Source organism: Drosophila miranda, chromosome XR (genome assembly GCF_003369915.1).
Source record: "Drosophila miranda strain MSH22 chromosome XR, D.miranda_PacBio2.1, whole genome shotgun sequence".
Classification (NCBI taxonomy): domain Eukaryota; kingdom Metazoa; phylum Arthropoda; class Insecta; order Diptera; family Drosophilidae; genus Drosophila; species Drosophila miranda.
This window is the reverse complement of record NC_046674.1, coordinates 19296794-19320285: the sequence shown is the minus strand read 5'-3', so window position 1 is coordinate 19320285 and position 23492 is coordinate 19296794. Positions and strand designations below refer to the sequence as shown.

The 23492-nt window shown below is 45.3% G+C and overlaps 2 protein-coding genes and 1 long non-coding RNA gene across 5 annotated transcripts; 2 read left to right on the top strand and 1 right to left on the bottom strand.

Moving 5' to 3' along the window:
• Positions 1–238: 238 nt before the first annotated feature.
• LOC108151545 (semaphorin-5A) lies at positions 239–22973 on the bottom strand. 3 transcript variants are annotated; one of them, XM_017280205.2, is made up of 11 exons: positions 22885–22973; positions 11800–11990; positions 10927–11026; positions 4295–4502; positions 4013–4186; positions 3827–3958; positions 3564–3763; positions 1764–3493; positions 1542–1697; positions 1266–1468; positions 239–1193 (listed from the first exon to the last, which is right to left on the bottom strand). In XM_017280205.2, exons 2-11 carry the CDS (start codon positions 11987–11989, stop codon positions 975–977), a joined length of 3312 nt encoding a protein of 1103 aa, XP_017135694.1. In that variant the 5' UTR covers position 11990; positions 22885–22973; the 3' UTR covers positions 239–974. The 3 variants fall into 3 exon arrangements, with proteins under 3 accessions (XP_017135694.1, XP_017135695.1, XP_017135696.1); XM_017280206.2 differs by lacking the exon at positions 22885–22973 and adding an exon at positions 12134–12625; XM_017280207.2 differs by having other exon boundaries at positions 975–1190.
• On the top strand, positions 19523–19909 carry LOC108151552. The gene has a single exon (XM_033387755.1). It carries the CDS (start codon positions 19523–19525, stop codon positions 19907–19909), a length of 387 nt encoding a protein of 128 aa, XP_033243646.1.
• Positions 22498–23002, top strand: LOC117186765. Its single transcript, XR_004471676.1, has 3 exons — positions 22498–22667; positions 22741–22846; positions 22910–23002. It is a non-coding gene; the product is annotated as an uncharacterized LOC117186765 (long non-coding RNA).
• Positions 23003–23492: the final 490 nt, after the last annotated feature.

The window sequence follows — 23492 nt, the reverse complement described above, 5'->3', positions numbered from 1 at the left end:
CTGATATTTCTTTCATTGAACTTTAGTCTGACTTCTCACAGGAAAATATTCGATATAATGCCGTGTATCCTCATTTAAGATTTAGCAGGGGTTCTTTAAAGATTCCCTTGATCTTAAGAGAGATGCCAAAAACTGCTGTTTCGATGTAGATATACTTGTACCTGAAGTTGTTTGCACAGTTCTAGCCTATTTATAGCCAGTCGGAGTTTTTATATAGGCAAAAATTGTAGAATGGGAATTTTCATTTCGGTTAGTATAAAACTCCTTATGTATTGTTCGATATTTCTTACAATGTAGACTAAAAATAATATCTGCTTACTTAGGCTTGGTCACTATCTATTATATGATAATTTAAATGCGAATCAATTATAATTATAAGCAGAATTTTCTCCATGAAAACGTTTTCTTGGTTGTGTTGCATGGCATACATTTTGGGATAAGCAATTTTCTACAAAAATATTAACATTCAGTCTCGCCTTTTGTTTTGTTTGATTATACACACATACTTAGTGTCGTTTCTTGATCGTACTACACTAAAGAGGGAACAATAATAAAAAAAAAAATAAAAAAAATGACAATATCTACAAGAAGGGCGGGTGGGGGAGGGGGCAATAATCATGTGAAGGATAATCGAAAATGTGAAAACAATAACGAAATGAAATAACCTAGAATCGAAAATGTCGAATGGGAATGGGTTGAAACGCACTCAAACTAAAATACTTGTTCAACGAATCTTTCGACACACTTATCATTACATTACTTATCCGATAGATACGTATTACATGGTAAAACTAATTAGATCCACAACTACCTCAATTAACTTAAATAACACGACTCAATGTGAGTCAGAGAAGGAACTTTTTGCAACTGCATCGATTGTGTGCAAAATGGTTTCATAATCGTTGTAACATTTCCATAGACAGCAAGTAGATCATGGCAAATGATGGCACAGTTTGGGCTGATGAGGATGAGCTCTAGAACTTCTCATCGTCAATGTTCGCTCGGCAATTGTTGAGTGCCGACTGCCGTTTTAGTGTGCCCGTCTCGCAGTCATTGTACGTCTTGGCCAGCACCTTGGGCGTGTTGTTGTGATGCATATTGTGGTTCCGATTCAGTGTGCCATTGCCCACATTGCTCGTCTTGGCGGGCATGCGGAAGCTGCTTTGCCGCTTCGGGCGCTGATCATAGTACTGCTGGAAGAAAACATTCATTCATTAGACTCTAGACGCTCTTTCTGTGTTGCATTTCGCTGGGGTTAGGCTTACATCCTTGGTGGGCAGACTGGAGTACTGATTGGGATAGGTATCAAAACTGGCCGTCGTTGTCGTTGTCTTATTCAGGGCCTCCTCGGCACTCAGCAGGAAGCGCTGCTTCGTGAATCTGTAGGTGGCCAGACAGCAGGCCACAGTCACCAGTACGCAGACCCCGATCACAATGGGCAGAGTAGCTGAGGAGGCCGTCTGCACTTCTGCAAAGCATAAAAAATAAAACGTACAAATAAGCATGGAACATTTTAGGGAGTATTCATTCAGTGTATTTACCTCCGCACTCGTTGGGCATGCAAGCGGTCTTCTCGAACTCTGCCCCACGGCACTCCACGGACGTGGGCTGTTCCATCAGACAGCGACGATGCCGCAGACGTATGCCATCACTGGAGCACGACGACCACTCACTCCAAGCGCTCCATCCAAGAAAATCTACGAAACACAAAGCGACGTTAAGATCAGCACAACTTGAGCAAAGGGTAAGAAAACAAAACAAACCTTCACAAGGCACCATCTCGCACTTTTGCTCGTCCAGAGCGCGACCCTTGCACAGCCGCTCATGTCCGCCCAGGCAGCGACGCGTTCGCCTGCGCACTCCCAGGCCACAGGTGACCGAGCAGGCTGACCACTCCGACCAGCAGCCCCACTCGTGCTCCAGCTCGTTGTCGATGCTGTTGCTGGGCTGCAGATCGTCGGTGGGGCACTCCTGGAGATTGCACGCCCGGTTCTGGATGCCTCGACCTCGCTGACGCTGCTGGGTGCCGCCGCCGCAGCTGACGCTGCACGGAGACCAGTCCGACTCCGTATCGGCTGTCTCGCCATGATCGCCATGCCTCTGGCAGCTGCCGTCTTGGTGACAGCTCCGCGACTCCTCCTTGGCCAGGCTGATGCGCACGGAGCTGGCGTCGGGGCTGGTGGCACGGCAGGCATAACGGTACCGACGCTCAATGTGGGGCGACTCACTGGAATTGCCTGCACTGCCCGTCGGCAGCGTTAGCCAGGGCGTCCAGGCGCTGAGCTTACGCACCTCCGAGCAGCTCTGCATGTTGCAGTCCTCGTAGTCCAGCCGGCAGCCGGGGCAGTCGAGCCCGCCGTTCAGGGGCGCCGGATCGTTGCATTCGCGACGTCGCATGCGGAAACCTCCACCGCATTGGGCACTGCACTCGCTCCACTCGCCCCAAGGTCCCCAGCCACCGTCCACCGACGGGGGCTTGGGCACCGGACAGGGCGGCAAGTGACGGCAATACATCTCCGATTGCTCCGATCCCACACAGGTGCGTCCGCCGTGGGCGGGTCGGGGATTGCCGCAGGTCCTGCGACGAATCTTCACCGCTATGCCGCAGGTCTGGGAGCACTGCGACCACGCGGACCACTCCGTCCAGCCACCGTGTTGGGTGCAGTTCGTCACCTGCGTGCTGATCCCTTCACAGCTAGCCCCGCCATGCTGTGGCTGCGGGTTGTTGCAGCTGCGATCCCGGCACAGGCAGTTGCTATCGGTCTCCTCGTGCTGCTGACAAACGCTCCACGGATTCCACGTCGACCAGCCACCGTCAATGGGGGCATTGAGCACTGGACACGTGAGCTGCGGGGCCTGCTGCCAGTGCTGGAACCCGGAGGAGTCGAGCGGCTGGGGCATGCAGCGCTCGACGAGCTCGTTCCAGCCGCAATAGGGATCCATGGCGTTGAGGCAGCTGGACTGCGACACATGGCGACTGCAGCGCTGAGCGGGAACCCGGGTCAAGGCCAGATCTGTCCCCAGATAGAGCGAGTCGCTGACCTTCAGATAGGCCATGTTGAGGAGGACACTGCTGCCGGTGTCGTCTGCTTGCCAGAGCTCCACCAGACAGGTCTGTGTCCCGCCATTGACGTACTTCACCGACAGCTTCTTGATGTGGTTCCCGCTGCTGGCCACGAAGAGCACATGAATCTGTTCCGTTTTGGTATTCAGTATGTCCAGGGCTATGCGCCCGAACTGCTCCAGCTTCGAGTGATAGAGGGGCTGGGCGCCAATGGGCTGGACGGCCTGGTCCATCAGTTGGTAGCGGGAGCTCTCCAGCAGGTGGCCAAAGCCGGTGGTGCCTCCTGCGCACTGGAACTGACTCCGCTGTGGCGTGTTGACCGTTGTCCAGGCAGCATCGGCATGCTCCTGATGCTTGAAGGCCCCGTCGAAGGCTTCGTTTATGGAGCTGAGGTTGAAGGCGCACACAGCCGACCCATAGATGCTAGATCTGTGTTAGAGTGGGGGGTGGGTAATCAGTCATTAGTTTGTGGCTCCCCTTAAAGTATTTCGCCACTCACCCCGAGGTTCGGAAGGTGGCATAGAGCACATGCTCGGACTCTGCATAGGTCATGCCCTGCACCTCATCGAAGTAGTACGGATATTCGCCAGGCAGCGAACAATTGAGCCGCGCCTTCAGGAACGATGTCCAATTGTCACGCAGCAGCTGGCCCCCACCGGCATCGTTCTTGCAGACCCGAGCAATGCGTGAATAAATTGCCTAAAGGAAGAATCACAGCTGGACTTAGAGGGCGATCGTTACGCTTGGGAGGCAGTCTCTTACCTTGCCGCACGTCATGTGCTCGGCTGCCGATTCGCGGAGCAGAAAGTAGACAAAGTTTCCGGCCTCGAAGCTGCCCACGAACTGTGCCCCATTGAGCCAGTTGTTGTTGTACTGCTTGGTGCGAAGGAAGCGCTGGAATGGAATAGGTTGCAATGGATTCAATGGTGGGAAAGGATCATCACACACCTTGTTGGACTGCAATCCCGTGCGGAGGATGGCCACATCGCTGCCCGAGAAGTCGGTGGCGGTGGCCACGAACATGTTGCCGTTGGCCTGCAGAAGGCTGGTGCTGTTCGCCTGAGGATGGAAGGGGCACTTGACCACGCCGCTGTCGACGCTGCTGACGGTTAGGTTCTCCATCTGCAAAGGGAAAGGGAGCGGAGCTCGTTTAGTTTCTGCTGCTGCTGCTGATGTTGGTGGACTGTCGCGTCACTTGGTGTCGCCACAACGACCACTCTTTCCACTCACCTGGCGCCACGAACAGCTCGGCTGGAAGGCGTTCGTCCCACACGCGTACAGTTGGTTCTCACCGTAGCTGTGGAGCACGCGCACAAAGTTGCGACACAATCGCTCCGACTGGCCTTTTGCCTGGCACATGGCTATCTGCGACGGCGTCGCCTCCCAGCTGGCCCGCTCCAGCGGCTCCAGATCGAAAGACATGCGGTACAAGGTGTCTCTGCAAAGAGTCAAGATAAAATGTTGCAAATGTTGTAGTCGACTGAATAATCTGGGGGGTGAGCAGTGACGGACGGGGGAATGTAATAGGCTAACAGTAACAGTTAAAGAGAGAGAGACGGCCCACAATTGTTAACAAATGAGACTGAGACAGACTCCGGCTCTGGCTCTGGCTCCGGCTCCGGCTTTGGCTTTGGCTCCAACCCCATCCCCATCAGCTGTCATAATTTTGAACTGGTTGGCCGCCAGTGCATTGAACTGCAAGGCAAACTGGTAACGAAACTTGGCCTGGTCCGACACCGGCCCCTGCACAGTGGTCGCCAATTGGCAATTGGCAAACTCTTTGTGGGCGCACTCTCCTAGGCTTCGCCGTAGGCATAGACGAGGGTTAGGCATCGATAAGATATTTTCTATGACAGCTTTACTGCAAGCATGTAAGCTTGTTCAAGCATCATTGTGTCGCGTCATGCACACGACATGTATGTTGTTTTTTTGTCAATTCTCGGGCATTCCCTTTGCAGCATTCGCTGGTGCGTCTTGGGCCAAAGCTATGCCGCTTTTGGTACCACTGTCGCAAGACTAACTCCAAGACAACCACTGTGCTACGCCACGCGCATTTCGTGAAACGAACACGAAGATCAATAGATCAAGTGCACATTCGAATGCGCGAGAGGCAATCGTTAAATGGTTACATCTCAAGCTGGACAGCAGCGGCAGCGGCATTTGGTATCTGGAGAATGGACAGTGGACAGTGGAGAGTGGAGAGTGGAGTGTGGAATGGAGAACGCCGCCGTGCTTGGGCTTGAGAAGGAATGCCGCCGACTAGACGTCGCCATAAAGCCAACTAACTAGTCGCCAACAGAGAAATACTATACATACATCGCCAAGACGCAGTCTCTCGGCCCACAGTCGTCTAATGGTCGGTTGAGGCTGTTTAGCGGCCTTAGGATATAAATTGAATCCAGTGTTGGGCAAGCGATCGCCAAAGCTGTCGTCAGCCAGCTCCCAGCTCCCAGCTCTCTCGCCCAATATCAATCAGTCATATTGCAGCTGGCGCAATGGCGCGTGGCAGTCCGATCCCCATCCCCATCCCCATCCCCATCCCCATCCCGGGCTATGGCTCAGGTGGTAACCTGAGGCCGCTGCGCCGGCCACTGCGTGTGCGACTTAAGCGGTACGTGATGAGGTAATAAACATGCCAACATTTGCAAAATCGAATGAAAAAAAAAAAAGCATCGACAGACGACTGCCAACGCCCTTCGCGTGTTCCCCAACCAAAAGAGCAGCTGTCAACAGGCTAAGAGGAGCTAAAGGTGTGCGCCACTTTTGGCAGATGCAACTTCAAAGGGAGGTTCGTTAATGGCTTCATATTTGAATTTAAGGTTCGAAAAAGATCGATAAAAGATCAGTTGAATATTCCTTTAATTCAGAATTAATTCTACAGTTAATGCCACTTCAAGGTGCAGGTTTGTCCACATAAGGGGGCATTTATTTACCATTGTAAAGCCAGTTGGATAAGGTCCAGTCCTTGAACGGACTGAGTCAATATACTCGTAGAACTATGGACAGACCCATAAATTTATAAGACCCTCGTAATTCTTGCGCTTCAACAAGAAGCCACACTCATTGCGAATGAAGGATTGCAAGTGCATCTACCTTTAAGACCCTCAAAGCATGGGCTATCTATGGACTATCTATGGACTTGCACGGATGTTGAATAACTCTGTTGCCTTTCCGCCAAAAACACGCCTCTAGCTAATGAAAATGACGTGACAAGTGTCGCGTAGTAATCGTAAAATATTACAACTGCGACAAAAACCAAAAAAGAAACAATATTAAAGGTGCAAACCATAGTGCAAAATGCCAATGGGGGAAAAACCAAAGTCCCACCCAGACTTAACGGCTGCAAAAATTAATTATTTGTGCTGATTGTGTACTCGAACGCGTACGCGTACTATAGTGTGTGTACTGTACAAGTGCCGTCTTAACGGTGTGATTACATTTGCTATGCCAACTTATGGCTGAAAGCGTGAACAAAAAGAGAAACAAATATGTCACACCTGTATACGAGTACGAGTACGAGTACGAGTAGTACTAATAAGTTGCCAATGTTATCTTCCACCAGAACCGTCGATAAGTCAGATATAGAACCACATAATATCCACACGAGTATGGGGCTTAAAATGTGGTGTGTGCACACCGCTAGAATTGTCCAAATTGCTAAGAAAACTTTATTTAAATTCCTTAAATTTATGTCAAATATTCACTACATTATTCCCATGGTGTCTCTGGCCTACAAGTTCAATGTGCTCTTTCTTTTTGCAGAACCACAACAGCACCTTAAGCGATAAGCAACGGCCTTGCCAATTAGCATTGCTTTTCAGAAACTTCTCCTCGCTCTGCCTCTCTGCCCCTCTTTCACCTTTCGTCTCACTTTGGTGCCAGCAAATATTCAGTTGAGGTGTGAAAAAGAGCCCGATACACATGTTTCGCTCTCCCTCCGAGCATCGGCTCAAGCTACTTCTTATCTTTTATTTGCCATTTGTTTTGTTGGTCTTTTTAATTTGTTCTCTTTTCACTTGCGATGCGATGCGGTGCGGTGCGGTGCGGGGCTATGCTATCTAAGCGGGGCGCGTGCGTGCAAATACAAGTATAGACTGATGCGCATGTATGTATGTATGTATGTATGTATGTAGATGAAAGACGCGTTCCCATGTGTTTGCTTCCAGGCAGAATTTAACGCACCTTCAGGCAGGCACGTAAGCAGGAGATACTAATTTGGCAATCAAAACCATGTGCAAAATCGTTTAACAGCAATCATTGGAGGAATATGAATTAATAAAAGACACCATCCATGGGAAATTTAACAATCAACCTTAAAAATCAAGCTTAAGTACGAGCCAAACTGTAACGCATGCGCCATGACCCATTTGCATCCACCACACACACAAATATGATCTACATACATCTGTGTACGGCATGCACGAGTATGTCCGCGTCTGTGTCTGCGTCTGAGCTTTAAAATTTTCGCATATTTTGCACACCTTGCGCCAGCGCCTGTGACTGCGCCGCCAACTTTTATTTGAGCGACAAACGCGACAAGATAACAAAAAGGCCTTTTTGTAAGCGCAGCGCACAAGTGGAGTTGGAGCTGGAGCTGGGGCTGGGGTGCCATGCCTGTCGTCTGACGTTTGTCCGGCAAAGCTGTTGCTCAAGTGCCTGCCGTCGCCGACGCCGACGCCGACGCCGCCGCCAGCTTGCGACGACGCGTGGGCGTTCGGTCTAGGCACCAGCGCCTGCTTGGCGGCAGCCCGAGGCGGTGTACACTCGTACTCGTACTCGTACTCGTATTGGGTATATATGGTTTACTTGTAATTAAAATTGCCGTTGCACTGTCCGCTGCTAATCTCTGTTAAAACTGCAGCAGTTATTTTTTCCACCGCGATCTGCCTACGCTGCCGCATTCCTGGTCTCTCAATCTCAATCGGAATATCTGTGTGTCAGTCTTGGGAGCTGCTTAAGAGTCGCACACTCCACGTTCACATGGACATTTTGTTGCCGAGTTTTTAATAGAAATATGCAAAATGTTTGCCCGCCCCCTGCCCCAGCCCCAGCCACTGCCCCTGCCACTGCTCCTTTATGCTGCTGCTGCCCCCCCTGCAGTACAATATGTTGTGTGGGGGCCGAGAGGCTGCGTTTGGGTGCTCTGGTGCAACATGGCTTGATTAATTTTGATTTCAATTTCGTTGTCCGTGTGAGTTCCAGTAGCCGCAAACGTTGACGTTGACTGCCCCAGCCCCAGCCCCAGCCCCAGTCCCTGCCCCCTTGCCCTGCCTCCACTGATCTCTTGGCGGCTGTCACAGGTGGAACACTTGTACATACTTGCTATCTCAGGTACTTCAGAATTGGAGATATAAGATATTTAAGCATTTGCCTCGATAATTAATCTACTTTTAATGGGGGTCTATCACTAGGTTGACACTAGATTGGGAGGTTACTCTTTTATCCTAAATCCGAAATGCGTTCCTCTCATAATCTATCATCAACAATAACCCAAGTGTGGATAATGCTTCCTGTTTATATTACATACAATATTTTGTTTGGCCATATGTATCGTATCGTATAGTATCGTATAAACATTTCAAATGCTTCCCAGCAGGTCATTTGCATGCTCCATTTGCGACAAGCCACAACAACAGTTTAAGCGACCCTCCCGAAAAAATACATACATACATATGTATACGATATATACAATATGTACTACACAAATGTGTATATAGGAATTTACAAAAAGGTGGCTGCTGGTCTGGTCTGGTCTTGTCGAGCGAACGAAAGCGAAAACAAAACGGCATATTATTTTAATGCAGTCTATATCAAATTTCGGCCAGTTGCATGGAGGGACCTGATCCCAGTGCACTTCATCTCCTCCTCCTCCTCTGCCTCCTGCCTCTCTGCTCATGACAGAAAATTACGCGATGGTTGCCTCGTCACTCGTCATGGGACACGGACAAGTAAACCCGAGGAGTCCCATTCCCATTCCCAATTGCAGTTCCATTCTCCATTCTCCATTCCCAACCCCCCGCCCCCCATCAAATGCAGGCGGCGAGTAGTGTACTAGCTACAGGCGGCCCCTGTAATCCGAGCCAGCAGTCGTGTCAAGTGTGTCTGCAGGCCAGACAAGGAGCATGCACTCACAGCCATACAGAGATCATCTTCTGTGGCGGGCAAATACACACACAAATCATATAAAACAATTGTACAATTGTACAATTGTGCATCTCTAGTTTAGTTAACTTTTATGCGAGAGCGGTTTATTATCTACATTTATGATTTGTGGTTTAGTGGCGAGGGTCGCCGAGGGTCAGTCGGTGGCTTGAGTGCGTGAGGGTCTTCAAAGGGGTCTAACCACACGTATTCTTTACTATTTTGAGAAACCCTATAAAAAATGGATTTATTAGAGATTAAAATACAGAATAAGCTCAAAAAACATTGGTAACTTTCTCAATATCAGAGCTTTGTGGCTGGTAACCCGTCTAGTCCCTTTGATTAGTGGGCTTTATCACCTAAGCCTACACATTATATAAAAATAAATTACATTTTATGCGGCTCATAAAGCCCACTTGCCTATCTGCCCACCTAGTTATGTATGGGCCCCGCCAAATGGGGCACCACCACACACACACAATCATGCACCACAAGTGGAGCAACTGCCCTTCGAGTATCTCTGAACACTCTTATCATTATCTAAGCCAACACATGTGAAGCAGGGAGACCATAATTTAAGGCCTTGTAAATATGATGAGTGGGAAAAAGATGGTAAGAAAAGGGTCTAAAAATAATAAGTAATAACTAATCAAAAAAACAAAAAAAAAAAAATCAAAAAAGAATAAAGAAACGGAGACAGAGAGATAGAGAGATAGAGAGACTCAGAGACAAATGATTGACGACATGGGGAAGGTAGCAGCATGCATGATAAACGACTTCCCCCCTATGGCAGCCAATGGGTTAAGGCTCTGTGCCTGTATGGGTGCGTTTATCAGCACTATGACGACACTATAGTGTGTGTGTGTGTGTGTGTGTGTGTGTGGTTGCTTATCGGGCTTGTTCTCTAAATGGGACAGTGTGAGAGAGGGGCATAGGCACAGGCAGAGGTGTAACAGGAGAAACAAACTCCAAAGTAAGACGCGTCGAGTTCTCAGCGCGCGTAAATGAAAAGCAAAGAAATGCCGTACTCGTACTCGTAGTATATTAAATTGCTCAGCAAATAGGCAGAGACGCACGAGTACTCTTACTCGTACACTCCCTCTCCCTCTGCCTTGCCCTGTTCCCCTCTCTGTCCCTTGGCAATATTATTTGGTTACGTTTTTTGTTTTCTCCGCTTTTCCCCTTCGTTTTCGGTTTCTTATTCTTATTTTTACACTCAATTATCTTTATTTATTCCCTTTAGCCACCAGCACAGGCAGGTACTCGAGATAAAGTTCTTGTCGAGGGGTTTGGGTTTTTATTGTGTTCGAAGCTTGGTTGCTGATATTTTCAAGATTTTGGTAAGACCGAAGGTGCGTGCGTGCACTTTCGTTTTTATTCCCCGTAGTACAACTAGTACCGCACTGTGTCTCTCTCTTGGAACTTGCGTCACACTGTGGCAAGTAGCCCAGAAGAAGCAGCAGAGCATTATCATTATCAGTTCCCATTGTAGATACACATTGCATCTGTTTAACTTCTTCGGCTTTTGTTTAACTTTATGCAATACTTTTTGGTTTTTGTTTTTTGTTTTTCGCTGATAGCCTTTGGGAGAAAATCTATTTGTTAAGGGGTTTTTTTTCTTGGCAACCCACTCATCGGAATCGTCTAGTCACAGTGACTGGTCCTGTGACTCAATTTACCGGAAACCCATTCTAACATTATAAGATTCGGGGGATTCTTACCTGGCACCGACTATAACTTGGCTCCTGGCCACATCGAATAGCAATTCTGAATACCAAGTCGTTTCGGGATCGTAAAATCGTTTAGCGGTTGACATTAAATCTGAAAAGAAGGAAGAAAAAACACTTGTTGTTGTTACGATATGATGGTATCTGAATTCTGGCATCGATCTTTAAGATCTCATATCTCTATTATAAAAAGAGCATATGTGGGCAAAAATGAAATGTCAACCAAAAAGTTAATGCGCGTAAATTCTTGATAAATCGCGGTCCATCGAGGATAATTTTGTTGGTTTTTGCTTTTTTGCTTGAGCAAATGGAACCGGGGTTGCCCCCCAGTACTCGAATAAATAAATATTGTTTTATGTTTCACTTTCATTGAAGGGCTCCTCGCCCACCATAAACAAATGAAATTCCGCATATTTTCCATTGAACTTTAATATTTAACTTGAAAACCACATAAGCACACAACAGCAAATAATTAAAATCATTGTCAACAAAACTCTGAGCTAAGCTTGCACTTCCAGGCCGTATTCCGTTGCAAAAACGGCGAAGAGACGGCAAATATTTCACCAAAAAATACTCGAGAAAAACACGAGGCCCTTTTCTGATTAAAAGACGAGAGGTACTCTGGAAATGGGGCTATTCTGAGAGCAAGATTACATGTCGGATGCTTATCCGTCTGTTTGGACGGACGGAGTACAGGTGGCAGAGTACGGAACACTCTGACAGATATCAACCCAATTTACAACGGGCCCACGCTCAAGTACCTGGCTGCCCATTGATTGATTCGATGCCCTGGCAATTGACACAGTTTTTGTTAACATTTTTGATAGTCCCCGCACCGCCGCGCCCCGTTCCGGCCCACCGTCTTACCTTGATATGAGATATATCGCGAATCGTTGTCCAGCAATTCAAAGTTCGATTGCGTGTTGTAACCACTGCTGCGGCCCATCATCAGGGCCGTCGATGGCTGAGCGCCTTGCAAGGCTAAGAGGGAGAGCAGTAGCAGCACTTCCAGAGCCCCGTTAAGGCGGGACATTTTTGAAAATTTTAGTATTAACATGCTGCAACGAAAGAGAACAGGATAAATCATTAAAATGTGTGTACGTTTTTGTTGTAAAACATTTCCTCAAAATGTAAATGTCTTATGTAAATTTGTTTCGGTAAAAACAACGCTGATAACATATCATCGATCGATGGAACTTACTTCCTATAGAGTCACGTAGCATGCAAAATATGTAGATTATATATATTTTATTCCATTCAACTTCTCTGGCAAGCAGCGAGCCACAGATCGGTAGCAGTATATTATAAGCAGCATGTGCTGGTTGATAAGTAGATGGATCGATTGGAGCGCGTATTTCCGATGATCATTTCGGGGCACAACACAACAGCACCACGCACAAAAAAAATTCGAATCAATTCTTTGATCGTTTCTTGGACAATTTTCAATTTGCTGCGACAGCAGAGATGAAAAGCGGGGTTTTCATTATGATTAGTTGAGGTAAAAACAAAAAAAAAAAAAAAACATTGACAACGGCCACAGATAGATAGACACACACAGAGCCGGAGATGGCGATACGAGACGGGTTTTTTCTTCTATTTTCTCCTCCTCTGCTTCTGAGTTCAGAGTCGCGCCGCGAGCCGAAGCGGATACGAAGTTGTCAGCGCGGAGAGTCGGAACAAAGTGAACGTCAGAGCAGCCAGAGTCTGGCAGCCAGGCAGTCAGGCCGATGATAATGGACAATGACATGGGCGAAGAGAGGCAGCAAAACGAACAGAGAAACGAGAGAGTAAGAGAAAACATAACACTGGCGAAAGAGCAAAGCAAAGCAAAGGCGAAACAAGCTGCTTTCTGCCCACGAAGACGCCGACGCCGTCGACGACGACGACGACGACGAAAGAACCGGCTTCGGGTAAGCTTCGGCTTGGGTTTGAGTTTGAGCCCCCCCTGACTTACTCGAACTCCCCCCGCCGTTTAATGGGGCGCGGTTACAAGCGGCAGCAGCAGAAGCAACAGGGTAGGTAGGGCGCCCATATATCATGCGACAACGACAACGACTCTTCAGAATCTTTAGGATCTGCAGTCCGTATTCTGCATTGAGGATCGGCCGCGACAGAGACAGAGACAGAGAGAGATGAGAGATGAGAGCTGCGAGACGGTCACTTGCTGTGTGTGTTGTGGCTGTGCCTCGATTTGGTAGCCTGACAAATTGACATTAGCATTACGGCGCGTCGTCGGGGCTCGAGGGCGGATAGAGTCCAGACCAACAGATCCTATCTGGGTGGATCGTCGGTAATGGTTTTCGAAACATTAAAATCGAATCATAGAGAAGGCACCCAACCAAATGATTATTAACCTCGTTTCCGATTACCAGCGGAAAAGATAAATCTAAATAATATAAGAGGGAAAACATAGTAGGCGGAGACACACCGACTAGGAGGGGCAGATGGCCACCTAAGAGGCAAGGTAGGGCGGGCCCCGTCACTGGAGCGTCTGCTGACAAAAAGTGATCTTCTGAACCTTGAACCGAAGCTTCTTAAGTAAAAAACCCTTTGGGATTAACGCAGCCCAAAGCTGCTGTCTGCTGTGTTCTTCTTTTGATATTCCGTTTCAAGGTTTCGACTCGATTTGATGCTCCGACTCTCGATCCGGGTCCAGGGATCGTTGTCAACCTTGACTTCGAGTGTAAGTGTGAAAACACAGCTGGTCCCGGACAGAAAGAACAAAAACACAACAATCAAAAGTGCCGTGCCCATCCATGCAACTGCAACACGATCCTCGGGAGTGCATTCAGTTCGGTTTTTGTTTATGCCACGGCACGAACACGAACCACGAACCCCGAGCACGAGGGATACACAAACATTCAGACCGATCTGGGCTCTGGGCTCTGGGCTATGGGCGAGACGAAACCCCAGAGCTAGTCGAGTGTGTGGGCAGCCGAACGTTGAACGTTCGAGACATTAGCATAGGCCGAAAACATTGCGGCCCATGACAATTTACGGGCTACCTAAGCCATTGTCCGGGATTTCTTGGCCAGAGTTCCTCCTCCAGAGACACAGACACACACACAAGATACAGTGGCTAAATATGCTAATTTCTGTTGGTATCGAAGCTAATTCCCATCTGGGAAGGGGAGACACCACCACTGATAATTTACAGCCTAACTTTCCCACCGACAATTGTAATGTTAATGTGGGATGGTACTGCGATGGCAACACATCAGGTAGCTCTATCGTATCGATGTGCGTTTCCTTTGTTTCCACATTACACGAGTATCTCCCACCTCCGTCCCTCCGCCTGTCTGTCACTCAGTGCGGTGCATGGTGCTACTGTGAGTCATTTGCCAAAAGGAAGGAAGTCTACACTTCCTTATATGTCGTTATCGACTGCAAATCCTTCTCCGTCTCCCTCTCCCTATCGTTCCTCTGCTTATCCTCTCTTCCGCTGCAGTTTATGGTTTTCACCTGTCAATATTGTTATTAACCCACAAAGGGTTCCATTTATGTAGTTTTTTTGGTAACAGATAGATGGAGGGGTCACCGTATGAAAGAGATTGAGTGACTGAGTGACTGAGGGGTGGATTGACAGTCAGTTGGTTCAGTTGTTTCGTTAGTCAATATTTGCATTTGACATTTGTTTGAACCCCGAAAAATGAATTATTACTGTTTAGGGCAGGAGATAAGGGGAAAAAGAGATGGTATATCGATAGATTTGGGAACCCTTTAAGATAATGAAATCATTTTTGGACTACGGAATACTTATGGAATATTTATGAATTGATCAATTGTTATGGGCAAACTTCTATATGTACAATATATTGTAAAAGACTTATCTTTGTTCCTCCTCTCGTGTTCCTGCCTCTACTTTCACCCCAAAAATCTAATCTAATTCCGAAATATCCAGCCATTAAATTTAAATTATCCAACTAGCTAAATGAGCAATCTTTGTTATGGTTCGGAGAGCACAAATGCTGTAAATACTCTTACACCAGATCCCAAAATGAAGCCACAGGAAGTCCATCCACTTTCGAGCACTAAAAACTTTTACGCTCAGCCAATAAATTCATATAAAATTTAGAATGGAAATGGAAATGGGAAAGAGTGCAGAAATCTACGTAGAGTGTGTGTGTATGTATGGGGTCCAATCAAGCTGATCATCGATTGAGCATGCAAATTGAAAAGACCTTAAAATAGAATTGAAGCCAATGAAAGATTCGAATCGAACCGCATCGAATCCAAGTGCCAGAAGAGACTCACTTCCACTGGGACTGGGACTGGAGCATGGGGCATGGGGCATGGGCTCTGAGTGCATTTTGATTTTGGTTTTGTGTCTTTTTTTTTTTTATTGGCGGGACACAAGGCGAGTCATAAATTGATGCCTTGTTGCTGCCTCAAACAATTAAAATGCGTTGGTGTGGCATAGTTAATTTTGTGGTGATTAAAATATGAGGCAAACAGAGAGAGAGAGGGCCATACCCAGAGGTGCATATGCTAAACAACTTTCCATGAAAAAGCCGTAAAATAAAGTAGAAAACTTCCATAAACGCCATAAAATATTACCAATCAAAACATAAATTCTGTCACAAGAATCCAATTGCTAAAACTGAAACTGAAACTCAGCTGAAAATTAAATCAGCTGCTGCCCAAATTTATCACTAGACAATAAAAATATGAGCTAGGTTCAAGCTCAAGCCACGAAATGTTATTCAAAATATTTATGACACCCATTTGAGTGGCGATAACCCAGCCAAGGGAGCTCCGCCGAAATCGAGTTCGAAAATCCGAGAGCGGCGGCCGTTTGATTCCCAAATTGAAGCTACATTTTTCATCTGAAAATTGTGTAAACATTTCAAGTTGAAACAAATAAAGTGTCGAAAATAAAATACATAAATCAAATATGGAAATGGCTGGGCAAAATGAACGAAATAACCGACTCGAAAGCGCAGTCATTAATTTGTAAAATAAATTAGCGATAATCTATGACATAGGGGGGACTAGGGTGCATTTTTAGTAGGTATTAAATATATATATATTTAATAATCTTGAAGAGTGTTGGCCAGCTTCCCACACCGCTCCCCAAAAAAAAAAAATAATAAAAAGCGAAAAAAGGTTAACATTTCTGGCACCTGAGTACCCCTACTGTGTAGACACAATTTCCATATTAATCAGCTTGAAACCATGATTTCATTTAAATGACGATTTATTGTAATAAAACAAATTTATTATAATTTTTGTTGGTGTTTAAGTTTTAACACAATTCCTACCGAAAGTGGGATATTACTATGCAAAAACCTGGCTTTTGCATACATATGTATGGATGTATGGTATGGATGAAAACATTTGGGATCCGTATACGAATTCCACCTGCTGTGCTGCTCCTAATGATGTCAGTTAGGAAATTAAATATTCCGATCATGCGGCGAGAGCCCAAAAGGAACACACATTTCAAACACTTTTGAGCACTTTTGAACTCCCTCCCCCTCGCCCTCACCCTCACCCCAACACAAATGGAAATATTTCGCATAGATTTATTGCCATACTCGTAATGATCCATGAATGATTTTTATGAACATTTCTGTGGCTTTCGGGACCTGAGTTTTGGCTTTGGTTTTGGTTTCGGCTTTAGGCTTTTGGCTTTTGGCGAATTCAAAAATAACATGATATTTGGAGCGAGCTGTCTGCTATATTTGGTAGCAAATCAATTTACAACTTTTTGGATCTCGTTCTTTATTTTTGATCAGACAGATTAATGAGCGGACACTGTCGCTGTCTCTTGTGTCATTTCATGCCTTTCAGTTGTCAAATTAAGGCCCATGCAATATGTGTTTATTATTTAAGTACTCGCATCGCATCGCATCGCATCGTACATTTTGTTAAACTGCAAATGTCGCCTTTCGTCTCTTAATGGCCTCCTCTTGACAGCTGCCGCACTACAATGGAAATTAGCCGTTGGATCTTATTTAAAGTGCAAATTGGTCTCTCTGTCTCATGAGCTTCAAATGTTCTCAAGTGCCTCCCTCCTCCTCCTCCTTCTCCTCGAGTGCTGAATGAGGCAATCGTCTATAAAACAGCCATACAACATGTTTATGTGGCTGCCATTCCATATAAAGTTCGACACTTTCAATTATATTTCATGGATAGAATTCTCATTGTGGGTGTCTGCTTTTAAGAGTATTTCCTTTTACGCAGTAACAACCTCTACTAATGATACTTCCCATACTCGTATGATTAGATCCCACCCCGAAGTCATACTTCAATAATAGTTGAGCACACGCAATGTATGTTGTTTCTGCAACTCTCGGGCATTCGCTTGTTCGTCTCGTGAGCAAGGACGTGCCCACCGCTGTCTGAAATGATTCAACAGATTTTCCCTGCTTTGTCGGAATGAGATCTATGATCTCTGCCTAAATGGTGGGGCACTTCAAGCGTATCCGACTAAAAGAAAACTTTGCAAAACAATAGAACGGAAGCTTTACTTTGATTTCCGTTTGAAATTTAAAGCTAATTGACAATTTCCTTTGGAGTGCAAATGCGATGGAAAGTATGTTTATATACCAGTCTAAAGAAGGCTTCGCTTTCATTCCAGTGCTCTGGTCATAGTCTGGTCATAGTCCCCCCCGCTCCAACCGGTTAAACAGTAGCCTAGTCCCCCATTTACAAGGGTCTTGGGCAATTTTTCTTTATGTTTTGGCTGTAAAACAAGCAACCGGCAAAAGAATACAACAATCCGAACAAGTTCCCCGATATTGTACAGATGTTGCCCTTTGCTACAAAAAAAACAGGCCGAGGGGGCCACACACGAAGAGGTCTTGGGCTTAAAAGCAAAAAGAAATTAGAGAAACTCCGTAAGGGGAAATAGTTGGAAACTTTCAATGCATTCATGACTTTTACAATTTGTGGCTAATTGTCGGATAAAGCCCAATATCGGAAAGAGTTCGGCTGTGGGTGTGGCTGGATAATCATCCAGCCCCCAATCCAGAAGCCACAGAAATTTACATAAATTTCTGTTGGATTGGCACACCTTACACGCGGACCGGACCGGACCGGACCCGAGCGGACCGGACCTTATCCGTTCGTTGAATGTCTTCATTTCGAGTTAATTTCCACTGTTTCGTTGACTTTTGGCTTTGACCGTGGGTGTCTCTCTCACACCAAAATGATATTTATGTGCGACAGTGAAAGCCATAGAAATATGACCGAGCATATAAATCAACCCAACCAGAATGCCCCTTGAGACGCTCCCCTTTTTTCGGTTGCTCGTTGTCGTGGCTATTGTTGGCTGCCCAAAAGGATTAAATGCTCATAAATGGCACCCGAGACGCGTGTGGTCTTTTATGTTATGTGCAGAGGGGCTGCACACTCTCCCCATACAACACTCGTATATGAAACCAGAGAGTGGCTTATGAAAACTTGTTTCATTTATGTACGATACGTACAGCAAGTTCAAACGTAATTCCAATGAAAAAAAATTGAATAAAGAGTTCAAGGAAAACTTTTCACAGATCTTTTTTACGGCGATCTTTCATTGTGTTCTTCAGGAAATGCATCAAATACTTGGCTACAATCCTTAGTGATTGATTTGTGAATGATGCTCTCAATACTCTTCTTCCGCAAATAAAATGTCACTTCAGTCGTGGCGAATGGGCATGTGTCCGTTCGCTTATGAGAAATTTGTATCATTTGATGGGGTTTCACCCTCCAGCCTCTTATCATGCAAACCTGTCTAACAAACGTTAGCCAGCGCTTGAAAACAACCTCCTCAACGAATATAACCCATTTATCTTATAAATATTTACCCCACTGATCTTGGACTCATCGTTTCGGAATGAAAACCTGTCTAAAAAACTTCAGCTAACGCTTCAGTACAGATTGGCATTAAACAACCTTCTCAGCGAAAATATAGCATATATGTATGTAGCTTATAAATATTTACCCTCCACTGATCTCAGAGAATTCCAACTAATTCACGAGACACCATGGGTATAGAATAGGTATGACAAATTCTAATATACTCGAGGAATTTGTATTGCCATTTAGCACATTGGAAACATAGAGGAAACCACAAAAGGCCATTAAAATAATTTGAATAAATCAAAGCGGGGAAGAAAAAATTAATGTTTCGCCACTGCAAGCCCCTCAGCAATGAATACGGCACAAAGACGATTCCGATTCCGATTCCCTCTAATAGAATATTTCATTTACACGACAAGCACACAGATCCGATCGGAATCAATGGAAACAAATGAATGAGGCGGCTTCGAACCGGAGGTGAGGATAATTTATTAATGTGATTAGCATTGGCATTGTCTTGTCTGGGCTTTGGATCTACTAGTGGGTATCCATTGTTTGGCGCAGAGACTAGCCTCACAATATTGAAGGTGTGAAGAGGCACAAACAGAGAATACAGAAATATGGAATATGGAATATGGAATATCTATTATAGCGTAGAAACCCCCGTGTTAGTAGATAAATCAAACATCGACGAGCCGACCGAAAAGTAGGCTAATTCTGGTCTTCAATAAATACCTTTTCTCATTCAACTACAAACATTTCGTTTAGCTACAAGCCCTGAAATTCTCAGACCACAAAAATTATGCCCGTTGAAGATATTTTCCCGTACCTACCCCAAGACGTCGTCGACTATCTGTTGGACCAAAAGAACCAAGAGCGCCAGCTGAACGAGGGAAAGAAAAAGCTGAAGGAAGGGATGCTGAAGATCGAGGATCAGCTCAAGCTCCTCGACGGTCGCCAGGACGATCAGATCTGCACGATATCCTGGGGCAATATCTATCAAAAGAGCACCGTTAATAACGTGCGCCACGCCCTTGTGGGCCGCCTCTCCAAGTCCATGGACGCGTACCTCAAGGCCAATCGGAAGCTGCTGCGTCTGCACCGTCAAATGTACAAGGACACGGCGATTGTTTACCACAAATGGGGAAACACATCCAGCGTCCCCAGACTTGGCAATGAAGAGGTCTAGAAAAACTTAGACAATTCAAAATTGATAGAAATTAATAGGAAACATATACCACAGACATCTTTCGGAACTGCTATTTAATAATAAACAAGAAACTGGATATAATAATTAATTCTTTTGTTCCCTCGAATGACATTGATTCTCTGTGCAAATTTCCCATAAACGAACGGCAATTAAACGGAAAATTGCCTGTCACGCGTGAATGTGCTGCCAAGGGGAATGCCACAAATGACCACTACTAAATACTACATAACTTCTGAGCATGCCTTTCCCATGGGAGTCGGGTTTGGCCCAGTCACTGATCGAGTTGATAATGCTGACAACGCCAAAAGACAATGGTAGTCAAATGGGCGTCGGTCGTCCTCAGCTTGAGCGACAACATGGATCATTAAAAGCATTAGTGTCAAGCAGAAGTCACAGTCACAGTCCCAGCCCCGCAGGTCCCCAGCCCCCAGCCAGAGAGCCACAAAGTTTCAGATGAATTTTCTGTGTATTCAATGCGATGTAAGCAGAGGCGGAGCATTGGATCGGTGGATCGGTGGAGTGGAGGGGAAGCAGCGCTACCTTGTCATAATTAAATGTGTAATATTTGTCTTGGCTTTCGACACCTTTCCTGCTTCCACCGAAACCCTGATCTGCGCTCGTCTCCCTCCCTTCACCTTCCTCCGCATCAGCTGCTCAACGAACCCTACGCTTAAACGACAGATATTACGACTTTGGTTACACTCGAATGAAATTATGTATGTTTGGTAGATACTTTTTAGGTTTATGAATCTTCAAAAGTGGAGGCTAAGCGTTTTCCTAATACATTGTCTTTCTTTTTAGATCTTAAGTCATCACAACGGACCTTCTACAGGTCCAAGTGAGCTTAGGAGGGTTTCATCACTCCCCCAGGCTACCGCCTGAACCTAACCTAGATCTTAAGTCCTCGCCATCTGTGGATACATATATTCCCTTACTCTGAATACAGGGTATCAAAACATCCCACAGAGTGAAATTACGGATGGGATGGGGGGGGCGCGCGGCTGTAAATTGGATAAAAACATGGGTCTTTCATCAGTTTTCCAAAACTCCATTTCGTTCCATAAGCTGGGGCCTGGAACTGGTTCCGCTTTAACCGTTTCAAAAGCGAATAGTGCGTCGGGTCTTTCTTATTTTCCTGAATCTTCCATTGTTGCTGTTGCGGCCGTGGCGGAGGCATTATTCAGCTTTCTTTTGTTTGACTTGCATTCCGCTTTGCTCTGTAATTCGTTGCTTTTGCATTGGATTGTGCTGCTGCTGCTGCTGTAGTTGTTGTTGTTGTTCCGATGCTGTGCTGTTGTTTGTGTGATGGCACGTGCGTTATACAGAGATACATAGATGCCCACGAGGAAATTTACTGCGCGCTCGCTTTGATTTTGGGGGGCTTTGGGCGAAAGGGGATTCCACGGTTATATGGAGACTGAGCACTTATGGAGACTGAAAGTGGGAGGCAGCACTTTTAGGCCAATTAAAGGAATTATTAAAGAAAAAAAAACTTGTACTGTAATATTATTATTTTTACTATTATTATTATTAATATTATTATTATTATTATTGTCATTATTATTAATATTATTATTATTATTATTGTCATTATTATTAATATTATTATTATTATTATCATTAAATAATGATTATTATTAAATAAAAAATTATTATTATTTAATTAAATATTATTAAATAATAATTATGATTATTATTATTAAACATTTATTATTATTAAATAATAATTATTATTATTAATAAATAAATCTGGTATATATTAATATAATTTTTGTTTGCTTTTTTTAAGAACAGATAAAAAATATAAAAAAATACATCGTCTGCAGTTCGAACTCTTGATAGCTTCCAAAAACTCTTAATTTTTCTACCTCCCCAGCGGTCATCGAATTTCCCATTGGGTCTCTCATTTCGTATGCCCATTGTTGGTGGCTTGGGTGGGGGCTTTGTACTCTTTTGAGCCGCTGTGTTTCCCCTCTTATTTAATAATCCATCAATTTAAGTTACGAAAAATGAAGTAATTTCGGCTCGACTGTTGATTTGTTTGGCATTTAGTGGCGGTGGCAGTGGCGGTGGCAGTGGCAGTGGCGACCCCTTCGCGACTCGTGCTCAATGTTGTTAACAAGTCTGATTAATGTCCCCGATTAGCATAGGCAAACATTAGGCAAATTATGTATGGAGTACACGGGTACGGGTACGATTTCGTGATTCAATATTGGATTTTCTTGATTTTATTTCCATTATTTTACTTTGCTTTTTTCGCTAATCAGTAAACAGCCAAAACATACTCAAAGCCAGCCCCAAAGTCAAACGAGTGCTGGAAAATCTCCAACCAACAAAAACAACAACAACGCCAACAACTGTGAGCTGTAAGGCAACCTTTAACGTTAATTAAAAGTGTACACAAAATTTGCATTCACGACAAAATTGCCTACCAAAATATATAGAAAAAATAAAAAATAAAAAATGAGTGTGGTGTGTGGAGTGTGGTGTGTGGAGTGTGGAGTTGCTACCCGTATAGACCGCGTTTTTTGATTGAGTTTGTCGGCGAATTTATGTGCTGACCGCTGCTGGCGGCGATTTGGCGTGTCTCGGCTGGCTGTCAGCCGTGATAAATGCCTGTGGAAAACCGTATTCTCCGCATAACCGATTCGGATGTAATTGGGAAAAATCTCTGTAATTATTTGGACATTCGTGTCCAGGCAGGCAGTCGGGCAGCCGGGCAGCCGGGCAGCGGCAGGTGAATGGCATAGTCCGCCTTCCATAAACAAATAAACTTATAATTGTTCTCCCATTTCCCATGATGATTGGAGTCTTGGAATGGCAATCGAATAGCATCTGGTGAACGATTAACATCCAATTTGGGCAATACTGGAACCACACACACACACACACACTAGTCAAGTTCAATGGCAAACGGTAGGTGGCTCCTAGACATTAGTTATGCTGTCACTCACCTTTCTCTATCGATCCATTAATTAGTAAAAAACCAACGAATTTTGGATTGGCTTGGCGGTGGCTTGGAATTCCCCCGCTCCGAATAACGTAGCTGAAATGGGAAAAATAAAAACAAAATGTAAATCAGATTGATTAATGGTATTTAGCAAATGATCGCTGGTGGGGCATTGGGGGAATTGATATATTCGATTTGGCATAATTCAAAATCCATAGAAAATCGAACGCAACTCCAAAACAAGAGAACAATAAATGGACGTTACTTCGCCCATCCCAACCCATCCCAACCCATCCCATCCCTCATGGCAGCCAGTCCATGGGCCATGAAGGCGGGCACGTTCTGCTCGTGCGACACTTGCCCAAGCGCCCCCATAGTATTGTACATATGTATATCTATTATGCATACATATATGTATGTATTGTAGGCACGAACGATCCGATGATCCCACTCACATTATAATGATTGCCATGATACCGCAGAGGTGGCATTTTGATATGCGATGTGCTTGTGCTGCCAACGCCAATGACGCCCCCATCCTTTTGGGCTCTTCAGCGTGGCCTAATCTTTATGGCTCTTTGGCTTAGCTGTTTTTGGATCCACATCGATTCT

Bases quoted from the DNA above. Each gene is read 5' to 3' on its own strand.
- LOC108151545 (XM_017280205.2), bottom strand. From the start codon at position 11,989: ATGTTAATACTAAAATTTTCAAAAATGTCCCGCCTTAACGGGGCTCTG. The intron at 11,027-11,799 runs GTAAGACGGTGG...CCTTCTTTTCAG, and splicing joins GCGATATATCTCATATCAAG to ATTTAATGTCAACCGCTAAA. The intron at 4,503-10,926 runs GTAAGAATCCCC...GACTCTTTGCAG, and splicing joins CAAGTTATAGTCGGTGCCAG to AGACACCTTGTACCGCATGT.
- LOC108151552 (XM_033387755.1), top strand. From the start codon at position 19,523: ATGCCCGTTGAAGATATTTTCCCGTACCTACCCCAAGACGTCGTCGAC.